Source organism: Neopelma chrysocephalum, unplaced genomic scaffold (assembly GCF_003984885.1).
Source record: "Neopelma chrysocephalum unplaced genomic scaffold, ASM398488v2 Primary Assembly neopelma1_97390, whole genome shotgun sequence".
Lineage (NCBI taxonomy): Eukaryota > Metazoa > Chordata > Aves > Passeriformes > Pipridae > Neopelma > Neopelma chrysocephalum.
The window spans coordinates 1422399-1435888 of NW_020926031.1; the positions used below are offsets into that span (position 1 = coordinate 1422399).

The window sequence follows — 13490 nt, forward strand, 5'->3', positions numbered from 1 at the left end:
TCCCATCCTGTGTTCAGAGGGATGACCAGGTATGATGTCCCTCGGTGTGGAGCATGTGGAAGAGGCTCCACAGAGGGGAGATTTTCTTCTCCAGGATCCCAGTGCTGGCAGGATGCGGCCCAGCTACAGCCTGACTCAGAGTGTAAGGCTATGCTGGGATACAAGCTCAGGGCCTGATCACAGGTACAATATATCCCTGCTCCTTTCCCTCTTTTGCAAGCCCTCACCATGAGCCAGCTCTATCCTGATTCAGCCACCAGACCCTGCCCAGCCCTAGAGCCAGCTGAAAAACCTGTTAGCCCTTGGAAAAGGAAAAGCAAGGGTTAAATCCACTGCCCATGGGGAAATCTCTGGTGCACCCTCAGGAACCCCAAAATTCCACCTGGAGCACCTGCAGCTGTCCCAGGCTAGATTTCAAAGATCTACAGCTCTGCAGCCAGCCTGCCTCGACCTCTGGGGTCTGTTAAACCCACCAGGCTGGATGATGCCCTGAGCTCAGGGACCCCATCATCACATCCCTAAAGGCCAGTCCCTCCTTCAGCCAAGACGCAACACTCCTATCCAGGGTTCCTGGAAAGCAGGAGGAAAGCAGGGTTTGGCATGGGGCTTTGCTCTCGCCAGCACCTCAGGGATGCTCACTTTCTCCCCTCTCTGGAGGAACCCTCACCCTGAGCCAGCCATCAGGAGGTGTCCATACTGCTCACCGCCACCACTCTCCTGCCTGGCATCTTTTGGGGTGCTGGTGGCACCCAGGCAGGCTGCCACCCCCTCCAGTTTCTCCCCAGATTCTGGAGGAGTTTCGCACTGTCCCCAGCCCTGCTTCCCTCTCCGGATCTTCAGCTCTGGGACAGCAGCAGCACCCCCCTGAAGGAAGGCAGAGGCCGGCACACCCCATGTTGGGGGCTCTCCAAGACACCCCCAATCCTGCCTCCCTCTGCACAGACCCTGACCAGCTGAGGCAGGAACAGCCCTGGGCAGGCACCAATTATCCTGCCAACAGCAATCTGCAGCTTCATCTAATATTAATCTGAGGCTGGGTGGCTCTCCCGCCTTTTCCCTCCCGTCATCCCCCCTCCCAGCCAGGACCAATTGCTCTGCTCTGAATTATTGATGCTGCACTTCAGAAGCCAAAACTGATAGCGTTTCTCTCCCCATCCTCTCTCTGCCCCATCCCAAGTGCTTGGTCAAAGCAGGCTCTTGGCAGAGGGCTGAGATCCCCCCTGCACGGCTCTGCCAGGAGATGCTTGGGGCTGGGGACAGGCATGGTGGCACAGGGCAGAGATGGAGTGACACAGTCCATCATTGATTATCCAGCTGGTAAACAACATCAGTTCCAGCATCGATAGCCCTGGAAATCCTGGAGCACAGTGCACACAGCTCCATTGCTGCTGCCAGAAATGGCTGTGCCTGTGCCACCAATGCTGTGCGGGGTCCAAGGAGACAGAGTGCCAAGCAGACAGGGCAAGGGGGTGCAGACAGTCAGCGCTTCTGTCCAAGCCCTTACTCAGAGAACAGTCAGCTCCAAATGGAGGACAGTCTGCTCAGGGCCTCATCCAGCTGAGTTTGGGAACCCACTAAGCCTGAAGTTCCCCCAAGGGCAGGCAGAGTCTGTCTGCAAGATGCTCCCACTTAACCCATCTCCAGGGCTTGGGTATTTTTCCAGTCCCATCTGGAGGTGCTCCATTCCCAGTCCATCACTGTGGTGGCAGGACACCTCCCAGCACAATCTGTCCACGGGACAAAAACAGCACAACCTGGGCAGAGAGACAACCGCAGGCAGAGGACCAGCAGGGGACCAGCCAGAGCAGGGGAAGCACAGCAGGCAGCATCAATGGTTCCGGAGCAGGTGGCGGAGCCCTGTGTCCATTAGCAGACCTGAGCCATTAGCGTTTGGTTTCAGGCTCTTTGTGGTCTCTGGGCTGTCATTGTTGACCCAGCCGTGGCTTGTAAACAACCCCTGAAGTGGACACAGCATTTCCCAGCCCCAGACACTGCCTGGGACCTTCCACAGAGAGCAAAATCTCCTACCTCCTGCCTCTCAAGTTGAGGGGGGGAAGTGACTCATGCAACAGCATCTCACCCCCATCCCAAAACACTGCCATTCACACACAGAACTCCTCATAGAGTGCCCAGGGCTCAGCTCAACATAAGCCAATTTTCGCCCCTTGAGCAATATGCTTCCCTCTCCTCTGACCACCTTTAGGCAATGGGAGCAGCTGCTGGCAATGCAGGGCACCTGGGTCCCATTCTCACTGCCACAGCTGGGGTGAATCTCCAGCCAGGCCAGAGGGAGCTGCAGCTCCCCACCATGGGAACGTAGGTGATTGGGGACACGCATGCCACTGCCCCCCCAGAGGGGGGACACAGGACACCCCATCTCCATTCTCCTGCCCTGTCCCAGGCCAGCGAAAAGTCACTTGCAGATGGATGAGAAGTGTGCCCCAGGGAACAGAGGAGCCACACCAGCCAAGGAGTGGCCCCTGCCTTGTCCTGAGCCCCTCAGCAGGGTTGCTGCAGAAGATGGGAGGCTCTTTGTCTCCATGCTTTCCACCACACCTGAGAGATGCAAAACAGCTGCAGTCAATGCCAACTTTAGTCCAAAGCTTCGAGCAGCTACACGGGGAAACAAAAGCACTGAGAAGGGGGAAACCAGGGTCTGGGGAAGGCACCCCTCAAATCACCAGAAGAACTGGGGAGGGGGGTCCAAGCTGGGCACAAGCAGCATGCCCTCCACTGGGGTTCACAAGGCAGGATGCTTGCCAGGTCAGCTCCTGCTGCAGTTTCCTTCCTGGTATGATCCACCTAGGAGTACTGCTGCTGGAGCTCAGGGACAGAGCAAGCAGTTAAGCAGTAACGAAAACTTCCACCCACCATGCTTTCCTGTCCTGCGAGCAGGTTTGCAAGATCAGAAGAAGACCCCCCATTTGCTCCTTCACTCCCCAACCCCAGGCACAGCCAACCCACAAGTACAGCCCAAGAGTGCTGCCAGGGAGTGGCCTAGCACTGTTTGTGGAGGGGAGCCAGCATTCACCATTACACCCAGCCCGTGTGAGAGTTAGTACTGGAGAACCAGAGCAGAGCATTCCAGGGTACCAGTGGACCAGGAAAACTGTCTGTCACCCCCTCATCCACTGCATGCCCTGATGTCAGGGGCTGGGCAGGCTGCAGCATCCTTCAGGTGGGTGTGTGCAGGCATGGGCAGAGGCTGGGCAGGGTTGAGGGGACCCTTGACACAAACATCACCCTGGGAGCCCAGGGAGTACCCAGCCAAACAGTCCTGACCTCCCTCCCACCATGCACAGAGTCCCCCGAGCGGATCCAGATTCCAACAAGTGTGTCCTGCGCACACCACTCAGCACCTTGCACTGCCCATCCCCAGCTGGACAGCCCCCTCTGTGTCCCTCCATCCTGCCCAAGGGCCACAGGGGGCCCTGGGGAGAGCCAGGAGCAGGGAGCCCAGCAGATCCTGAGCCCGGCTGCTCTGCAAGCTGGTGCTGAGTCTGACACCTCATGTGCAGAGTGAGGTGACCATGATCTCTGGTAACATCTGGGTCCTGTAGAGGTGCTGGAAAACACCCTGGTGCCCACATGTACACTTATACACAGTCCCAGCCCACAACACCCCAGCACACATCAAAGTCACCACCATACAGCAGACACCCTGCCAGCCTTGTCCCCTCCCCACATCCTCAGCCACTGGGACAGGCAGGACACCCCACTCCTTGCATCCTATGCCCCTACAAGCAGCAGACAAACACCACGTCCCAGGACTCTCTCACTCTCTCATGGATGCAGCACTCTTGGAGCATCCTTGGAGGCAGCTCTGGACACCCACTGCCTGCCCCTTGTGTTCCTGGAGGCGCCAGCACCACCCACACCCGTTACCTTCCAAGGACACAGGCTCGAAGAGGCCAAATTGCTCCAGCACCTTGACGAAGAGGACCAAGACCACCAGCACCGCGATCATCTCAAGGCCTTCCAGGTTCATGGTGGGGGTGTCTCATGGCCCCTCACTCCCCCACCCCTCCCCACCACAGTCCTGGAGCCCTGTCACCCCAGCACCACAGCCGCCAGGCCACACATCCCCACGGACACCTGCCCCTGTCCCTGGTAAGGGATCAGCTGCCACCCCTCTACTCAGGGGCACCCGACATTGGCTGTGGGCAAGCGAGGGGTCAGCGTGAGGCTGTGGCAGCGGCTCAAGGAGCCACAGCTGAGAGCCCAGGCAGAGCAGGGCTGTGCCTGCGAGTAAGGGTGGAGAGAGGCCAAGTGGAGGGAGGAGTGGGGGGGGTGGCAAGGATAGGGGGGTTGAGGGGGGAAGGAGGCATGCCCTCCCATTCCAATGACACCACCTCCATCGATTTGCTTAATGCAGTTGCTAAGGAAACGGGCCACAGATATTAAAAGGCACTCGGTTCCCAGGGGGGGACACGGGGAGGGGCAGGACAATGGGCACTGGCTAAACATCCAGGATGGGAATGACTCAGATTTGTCCTCTGTGCCCCAGACACGTCTGCCCCATGGGGACCAACATGGCTGAGCATCATGGGAGAGTGTGGGGCAACAACTCCCTCTGCCCCATTTCCAAGCAGGCAGATGGGTCTAGCTGTTTTGCTGGGAGCACCAAGGGGAGATGGGAAGCAGGGCTGTGAGAACGAGTGGGAGCAGAGGCTGTGATGCAGGATGCCCAAGACACTGCCAGACCCACAGGCAGTGCAGCAATGAGCAGAAGAGGAGAAGATTCAAGGGCTGGGGATGCAGTGGGACTAAGGGACCCAGCCAAGGTCACAGAGCATCTGGAAACAGAGGGTGAACCCAGATATCAGTGTGCCTCAAGCACACATTCACACACAGCCAACAGGGCTAAATTTAGTTCCTCTGCTTTTTTTTTAATACAATTCCAGCTCTTGCCTGGCTGCTCAATTACAGGCCACAGGGACCACTGGGGAGCCAGGTGTCCACTGGTCCCTGCCTATCACCAGGGCTCAGAACCCTTGGGGTGCACAGCTTCCCCCAGGGACACCACTGGCGCTGCCCATCTCCAGGTGGACAATTCCCACATGGCACACAAAACAAGATCAGTTTTAACTCCAGCACCAGTGTGGCAGGCAGGGAGCAGGGCTGCCCCCATGCTACCACAGCTCCCCACCCTGCACAGTCCCCCCCAGGTGCAGGGCCGGCTGCCCCAGGCAGAGGTGGGGTGGCCTTGCCCAGGCTATGGGGCGCACCCCCTGCCCAGCTCTAAGGCCCTACTGCCTCCACAAAGGGCCCTGCAGACAGGACTGGGGCAGAAATCCCCTTTTCTCCCTGTTGTCTTTGTGCTGGGTAGGAAATAGGTCACCAGGGGAAGAAACGTCACCCTGGGACACTGGCGGGGAGAAGGGGATGGCAGAGGTGTTGGCTATTACTGACAAGACCTCCCAGCAGGGCTGTCCCACACCAATCCCCCAAGAACCCCCATTTCCAGCCCAGAAGGCTGCAGACTTGTCCTTTGGCATGGGACAGAGAGGGCTGGTGCCTCAGTCCCAGGTCACGGCACGGCCAGGCTATATAGTGGCTCCGTGCCACGAGGCTCAGCATCTCCTGCCCACGTGGGATGTGCTCCCAAGGCTCTAATGCCAGCAGAAGATGCCAGTGATGCATCAGAGGCGTCTTGAGGAGAAAGCTGAAAGTTTTCCCTGGGGAAACATCCCTCAGGCTGGAATTTTTCAGACCTGACATTTCCTTTTCTTGGAAAGAGGCAAGTTTCCAGGCACTGAGCCTGAATTTCACGTAGCTGCCTCCCAGTTTTGCCCCGAGTCAGTCCCTCCAGGCCAGGGTGGCACAGACCTGTTGCACTCTCAGAGGAAGTTTCCCACTGACGCCAACTGCATTTTTAAAGCCATTTTTCTTGCTAAACCCCAGTTATAACCCATTATCTCCTCAAGCCTCCAGCTGCTCCCAGTGCCAATGCCTATCCTGCACATTGTGGGTCTATTTTTGCAACCTAGTTTTGGCCAGACACAGAACGAGAGGAGCCCTTCCAGCCTGAGACAGGGCTTGTCCCAGCAAAGAGGGTTTGGGGCAGTTCCTCTGTAAAGCAAACCTGCTGAGCCCCTGAATGGACCATCATTGGTAACAGGTAACAGCTTCCCCTCCTGCCCTTGTGCCTGTCCCATGCCAGCCATCCTCCACAGCAGAGCAGTGATAAATCTCCCACTCACCATGTCAGGATTCCACATTTCCATGCTGGAGCCATTGATAAAAACCCTCCACTCTTTGCTGCCAGCATGACTGCAAGATCCCACCAGGACTGGCACAGGCACCTGGTGCTGGTCCCATGTCCCAGTGCCACACACCACACTAGAGCCCAGCTCCCAGCACCCCCAAACTCCCCAGGGTTTCTTGTCCAGAACACATTCCCTCCCACTGAGGACAGATCCAGATGGGCTGGGTTCCCAGGGATGCTACTCTGTCTGGAGCTGCCCCCAGTATGGAGGAGACACATGGGACAACATGTGGGACTTCACCAATGGAGCCAGACCCTCAGCTGCCTGCAAAGGGATGTCTGAAATCATACACACCCCACCAGAAGTGGGACAGGGCTTTTCCCCCCCATCCCACCAAGAGGCATCATTCCCAGGGATGTCTCCTCGTCCCTGCAGCCAGCCAGCATTTGGCCATGCCATAGGAAGAGCCTTAAGGCCATGGCTGAGTTTTGCAGAGAGAGGTCACACGGATGGATGGAGCAATGCACACCCCAGGCAGGAGAGGCTCTGCACGTCCTCAGACACATGATGCCAGTGCTACCCCTCCTGCCCTGCTTCTTGTCCTGGGGTCTCACCTTGCAAAACCTCTGGCATTCACATCCTACTGCAGCAGGGCTTGGAGAGACCCTTCACCAGGAAAACTGGGACCCCTGCCACATCCCAGAGCTCCCAAACACACCAGCTAAGGACCAAAGATGTAGGTCATCCCCAAAGGGACCCAGAGCCCCAAAACCCAGGTTGAGGCCCCAGCATCAGCACTGGGCACGCTACAAGAGCAGGAGGCTCCAGGGAGTCCATCTGTGTCCCCATCTTGCAGTGAGGGGTAGCAGTACCTGGACACCGGCAGTATGGTGGACCCTGAAGCAGCCCTGGATACTGCCACGGCTCAGCCTGGTGGCTGCCACCAGTGGAGCAGGACCAGGGCCAGGAGGAACAAATGAAGAGACTGAGGAGGAGACAGAGGTGGCCCAGAGAGGCAGAGAGGGTCCCCAGTCTACTTCTCCCACACCAAGCATCTGGCTTGCCTCACCACTTGGTTTGTGGAAGCAGATGGGATGGGCCAGCGTCACCCTGTCCCCCCAAGTCCCCAACCCCGTACCTTCAATGCCGCTGATGATTTTGAAGCAGCGAGTGGTGAACCAATAGGAGATGAGGAGGAGGATGGCAATCAGGGAGGCATAGAGCAGGCTGTCGTTGTGCAGGGATGTCTTCTCCATGGCTCCATCCCCTGTACCCACTTGTGCTCCCCACCCAGCCCCGCTGTGCTATCTGGGGCAGCCCTGTCCCGACAGTCCCCCCGCCAGAGGAGCCGGCCACCGCGGGCAGGGAGGCGGGGGGCCGCACGGGCAGGCAGGCAGGTAATTGGGAGCGTTGTGTGAGAGCCAGGCTCCCAAACCAATTACCTTAATTGTGCTCAGGCAGCACATGGCAAACAGTTAAAAATAACCCTCCTGGCCCGGGGGGAGAGTGGCACCATCAGCCAGGAGAAGGAAGCAGGGGGCAGAGAACAGACGTGGCTCATTACCCATGTGGGTGCAAGTCAGTGCCACGGGGCCAGCAAGGCATCACCACAGCTCAAGGGCTGCTCCAAGTTCCCTGCTGACCTTGGGATCCTCAGGGCTCGGCCCCTTGTTGCCACCCCACAGGAGGAGCTGGGAGTCCTGGAAACGGGGTTCCCTAGGGAATGATGCCTAGGATCAGTGAACACCAGCATCTCTGCTGAGATGCTTGTGTCCGCCCTTGCTCCAGACATGGGGCCTTGAAGGAAGGTGTCTCTGCAGTTCTGTCATCCCAGAGAGCTGGGTCTGGCAGAGAGGCTTTGGTATCTTGTCCCCTGTGTACCAGCACAGCACCTCCCCAGGGATGTCTGGGATCATCATCTGCTTTTCTCAGCCTGGAGTCAGAGCCAACTAGCCTGGTTCCCACTCTGTGATGCTGGGTGCACTTGGACAGTGCCACCATGGGCCTGGGCACACTCACAGATCCAAAACCATGTGGGATTAGCTGTACCCATGCCTGAGACACCTCTGTCCCCGGACTGTGCTTGGCCCCATCAGCTGCCCCATGGGATACAGACACATGGCTGAGAAAGACAGACCCAAGTGTTTCACCTCAAAATCTCTTTGCATACAAGATGTTCCATACCCACCCTACAGCTACAGCCAAGGGATGTGGCCACCCAGGTGTGGGATCAGGAGTACAGAATTGCTCCAGCTGTGCCTGTTTCAGAGAGCAGAATCCAAGCATCCAGATCCACCACTCCCTCCCTTCTCTCTCCCCCAAGACCAACTGCTCTGAGCATCCACAGGTGACACTGGACAGGCTGGCAAAGTGGTTCTGGCATATGCCCATGGTTCAGCCCTGGGGAGGGCGGCAGGCCCTGTAACACTGCCCCAGGCACAGCTATGCGAGGACAGGCAGCACAGGCTGGCACCAACTGCCGCCCGTCCCACTTTGGGCTGTGATAACAACAGCCATGAAGCATCCCCCCTCCAGCCACCCCCACCCTGGCTGTCTGGTGTTGCTGGCACTGCAGCCCCGCCACCTGGCTAAATTTAACCACCCTACCAGCCACCCGCTGTGTGTAGATAGAAGGGCCTGGGAGTGGGGTTTCTTGCCCAGAAAGCAGCTCCATGCACACAGCATGTCACAGGCACATGTGGGGCAACACCCAGAGCCATCAGGTAGCCAGGTGGCTGGTCCCCATCTCCATCCTCCCAGCACCACCAGCCACGGGGAGTAGGGAACTGTGCCTTGCTGTAGAATGGGAGCAGATGGGGGACAGAACAGAGGAATCATCCATCATCAAGGGACCTGTCTCTTCAGGAGGGGACCATGCACACCTTGACCATGGGCAGGCTCTGCCCTGCTTGAGAGCCATGCCTGTGATTACCCCTAAAGTGCTCTTCACCCAGTGCTGCAGGGTGTTAGGGCACTACCTCCACAAAATGTGTCATAGGACTTGCTGGACCAGAGTGAGGTGATGGTCCCGAGGCACAGCTGGGCAGCAGCTGCTCAGGTACCTTGAGCGATGCTGACCCGCTGGGGGGGCCAGCCTGATGGATAGGAGTTTCTCCTTTTTTTTTGTTCTCGGGGCCATCATCCATTAGGGAGAGTTAAATTTAGGTTAAAGCTGATCCCTTATTACCTTGCTGCTAATCAGAGCGCGAGCAGATTATTAATAAGCACATTAAAATATTGGTGAAATGCTATTTTTGGGAGGTGAAGTCACAGTTTTAATCTGGTTAATTGATTGAGTCATTTCTCTTTCCCCTCTCTGGCGACCCGTCCTTGGTTAGCTCCCTAGGGCACCCAGCCGGGGGCCCCCCGCCCCAGGGCACGTCTGGTCGGGCACCCGGTGCCTTCTGTACTGAGCTCCATGGGACCTCCTTCACCTATGCAGGGAGAACAGAGGGGCTCATTGCCCCCCAAAAGCTGACCATAGGGTAAGATAGCAGTTGGACAGGGGGCAGCATCCTGGTCACCCATGGACCAGAGCAGCAGCTGGGGAAGAGTGAATGCTGTGGAGTGGAGAAGGTTCTGCAAGCCCCATATCCCACTCCCATCCCTGAGTTAGGGGGACATAGATCTGCCTGGCTTTGGGTTTCACCCAACCTTGGTTTGTCCGAGAGTTTGGGAGGACACTGAGAAGAGGGTTCGCAGTGGTCGTCAGTGCCCCATGGCCAGCCATGCCCTCTGTGCCCATCCCAGCCCCGTGCACACCCAGCAGGGCTGTAGGGACAGCCCTTGGTGCTGCTCAGTACCACGCATGCCCAGTCCAGAGACCCAGTCGTGGGGGACACCTGCTACAGCCCCAGTGCCACAGTGCCCAGCTGCAAAGCCCAGGACACTGGGATAAAGATCCGCAGGATGTCCTTGCAGGTGGTGGGGGTGGAAGCATACTGAAGTCCCATCCCCACTTCACTCCATCACCTGCAGCTCAGCCCCTCATACCCAGGGCCGGACTCAGCTGACTCATCCTCTTCCCCCTTCACTCCAGACTAGTTGGCCGGTGCCCGATGGAGCCAACAAGCGGGGATGGACCTGTCACTGCCTGCAGCACACCCAGCCTCCAGAGCCTGGCACACTGCTGGGCCTGGGGGACTGTCCCCTGATGCAGGGGGACCCTCCATCCCAGGGCTCAGGTCCCTGTGGGCAGGAAGGTAGCATGACAGCTGGGCATGGCTCACAGGGTGGATACTGCTCCCATGTCCCAACCCCCAGTGCTGTGCCAAGTGCATCTCCATGCTATCCCCGCCTTTCCCTGGCCCCAGGGATGGGCAAAGGCCAGGGAGATCCAGGGGTTTCCCCAGATGAGGAGGGGCCAGAACTTGTGAGGTGTTTTCAGGCAGGCTGGGTCCTGGCAAAGGCAGTGCAAGTCCCAGCCCTGCTCCAAGGCGTGACACTGCCAATAAGGCCTTCCCCGCACTCATGGGAGGAAGTGCATCCCCCCCCCAGCACTGTTGTTGCTCAGAGGGCAGCCCAGTGGTCCTCAGCAGGGCAAGGCCATGGGGATGGCAGCTTGCCCCCTGCACAGTGGCAGAGGGACAGGGGCAGCAGTGGCACAACGGGAGTCCCAGCACACAATGACCTTCCCAAGATGTCCCCATTGGGTTTAGGAGGTGGTTCTGGGCTCACACTCAGAAGAGAGGGTCCTGGCCAACTGGCTGGTCTGTGCAGGGGCTGGCATGGGAATGAGGGTCCTGCCACGGCTGTGACAGCAAACCAGGAGCACACAGCATGCAGCTCTGTCCCGAGGACCAAGCATCCCAGGACACAAGCAGATACAGGCATCAGGGTGTGTCCCTGCCTTGGCTTGTGGGGCACACCCAGGGCTTTCCTGGCCAGATGGATGGAGGACACAGCTGTGGCCCCAGAGGAGTCATATTCCTTGATACAGCAGGGAAGAGTCCGATCAGCTGCCATTTATGTGCACAGCATTTCTTTCACGCTCCACTCTGCACCAGTCCCCTCCCCAAATAAAACATCCCCATTACCCCAAGTCCACAGGGGGCCTTTAGGGGCTCTCATTGCCTCCTGGAACGATCTTCAGCTTTGCTCCACACGGAGCTCAGTGCAACCCCTCTGCAAGGGGCTGAAGCATTCATCACCTAAACAGTATTTCCCCCATCCCCAAATAACCTCGCAGAACTCATCAGACACATACCCCTCCCTCAGAACAGAGACCCCGTGTCCTCCAGGGAGGCACCTACCTTGGGAGAGAGTGCCGGTGACAAACTGATAGAAGAAGCGGATCACCCGGCCCAGCTGCCTCTTGCAGCGCTGCTGGCAGTGGCTCATGGCTCCAGCTCCCAGCGCTGGGGAGGGACCCAGCCGCACACCCTCCCGGCCTCCAAACAGCCCCCCTGCTCCTCCGAGCAGCGGTCGATGCCCGGGGGAGGACAGAGCCTTCCTGCCCGGAGCGAGCCCGCGGGCATGGGCGGCCGGTGCAGCCCGGCGGGGCGGGCAGCGGCAGCGCCCGGCAGCGCGGCAGCCGCCGGCCCCGAAACCCGGCGGCGGGCAGCGGCAACTTTTGCGCGGGGATGCTCTGGTTCAGGGGGACGGCGGGACAGAGGGGCCGGCGGCGATGCCCCTCCCGGGGCTCGGGCTCACGAAAGCTGACCGCCGAGAGGGAGCGAGGTGCCCGGGCGAGTTGCCCCGTGCCGTGCCCGCCGCCAGCCCCCTCCGTGCCGCGAAGTTGCGGGGAGAGGTGGGGAGCAGAGTCAGGGTGATGCGGGGAGCCGGGGAGCCCGGCGGTGCCAGCCAGTTCTTCGGTAGAGGCAGATGGACGCTTCCCTGGTTGGCAGAGCCTCGGGTTGCCCCTGGCTCCCGGTCCGCCCCTTGGCACCAGACCGACCCGGCACTTCACGCCCCGGCTGGCTGGGAACCAGAGGCAGGTTGATATGGCAACCGGCAGACTCCACAGGTCCCGCTGACCAATGAGGCCCTGCTGCATCCCAGAGCCGCCTCTCTCCAAGGGATGCTCCTTCCGGAGGGGAGCCGGCACCGAGAGCATCCTGCATCCTTGAGCATCAGCCATCCGTTCCCACTAAGTGCTGTGAGCATCCTGTATCCTCTGACATCAACTATCTTCTCCAGCCAGCTGGTGCTGCAAGTATCCTGCATCCTCACATATCAACCATCCGGTGCTGCAAGTGTCCTGCATCCCTGTGGCCACAGCAATCCAGCACCACAAGCATCCTGCATCCCTGGGCATCAGCCCCCCAGCACTGCAAGTGTCCTGCATCTCCAGGCATCCGCTTCTACTGTCTCCACACAGGGGAGGAGACAAGGATGGGTGCAAGAATGGGAGGAAAAGAAGTCAAACTCCAAGACCACCCAGGCTAAGAGCTGCTCGGTCCAAAGCTCAGCCTGGCAGTGAGTTGCTACCTTGCACAGTATGTCAGAGCCAGAAGGGAGTCCGACATGTGGCGATGGGATTTCCCTGCTCCCAGAGCCAGCCTGAGATGCTCCGTGCAGACTCAAGACAACGTCTCTTCCCCAAGTTCCTCTTTCTCAGCTGTAGTTCCATCTCTACACTACATTCACACCCCACACAAGCAGTATCTATCAGTTCTGAATCCATCCAGGCTCTATTATTTCATAAGCTTCATCTCTTATTAATAGGGAAGGAAGTGAACAAAAAGGGACCTGATGGAAATTACAGCTTCTTCTCCCTCAGGGATGGAAAAGGAGGTGGAGCCATGATCCAGCAAGGAACAGCCCAGTCCCTACTAATACCTCAAGAAGGAACCCCAAGGGAAGGTGCAGAAGCACCACCACCTCCCACCAATCCTATACCAGGGTTGGTATAGGGTAACCTTACCTCCTGCTCCCCAAAAGAAAGGCCATCCCCTTCAAACCAAGCTCTCCCTGTCCCTTATTCAGGTTATGCTGCAGCAAAAGACAGGCAGCCCCCCAACAGAGTGTCTCCACACCATGGCAGGACAGTGTCCCAGGGTGGGGGACTTGGATCAGGGGATGCTGCACTGGTCACTGCATAGCTTAGCCAAGTTTGGGGAGATCCTAAAAAGGCACAACACACAGCACAGCAGGGACTGGCAACCCTACAATAGTACATCCACAAAGCCCCGGGCTGAGGAAGGGCTGCAAGGGACATCAACCTCACAAGGGGAAGGGGACAGCCAAAGCAGAGAGGGCAGCTTAGCAGACAGACACAGCTGTAGGGAGAGTCTGTGAATGCAAAGCCCTGACGGAATCTACCTCCATGAAACACCCTCT

General features: G+C 58.5%; 1 protein-coding gene across 4 annotated transcripts in view; it reads right to left on the reverse strand.

Moving 5' to 3' along the window:
* KCNIP2 (potassium voltage-gated channel interacting protein 2) overlaps positions 1-13490 on the reverse strand; it is a 45464-nt gene that overhangs the window by 13462 nt on the left and 18512 nt on the right. The window contains exon 1 of one of the 4 annotated variants that reach the window (XM_027672199.1): positions 7348-7813. The exons of 2 other annotated variants lie outside the window; for them this stretch is intronic. In XM_027672199.1, coding sequence (XP_027528000.1) covers positions 7348-7465 — 118 coding nt within the window. In that variant the 5' untranslated portion in view covers positions 7466-7813. Of the gene's footprint in view, positions 1-3885; positions 3997-7347; positions 7814-13490 lie in introns of those variants that run through there. One more of the 4 variants, XM_027672202.1, reaches the window with a different exon arrangement.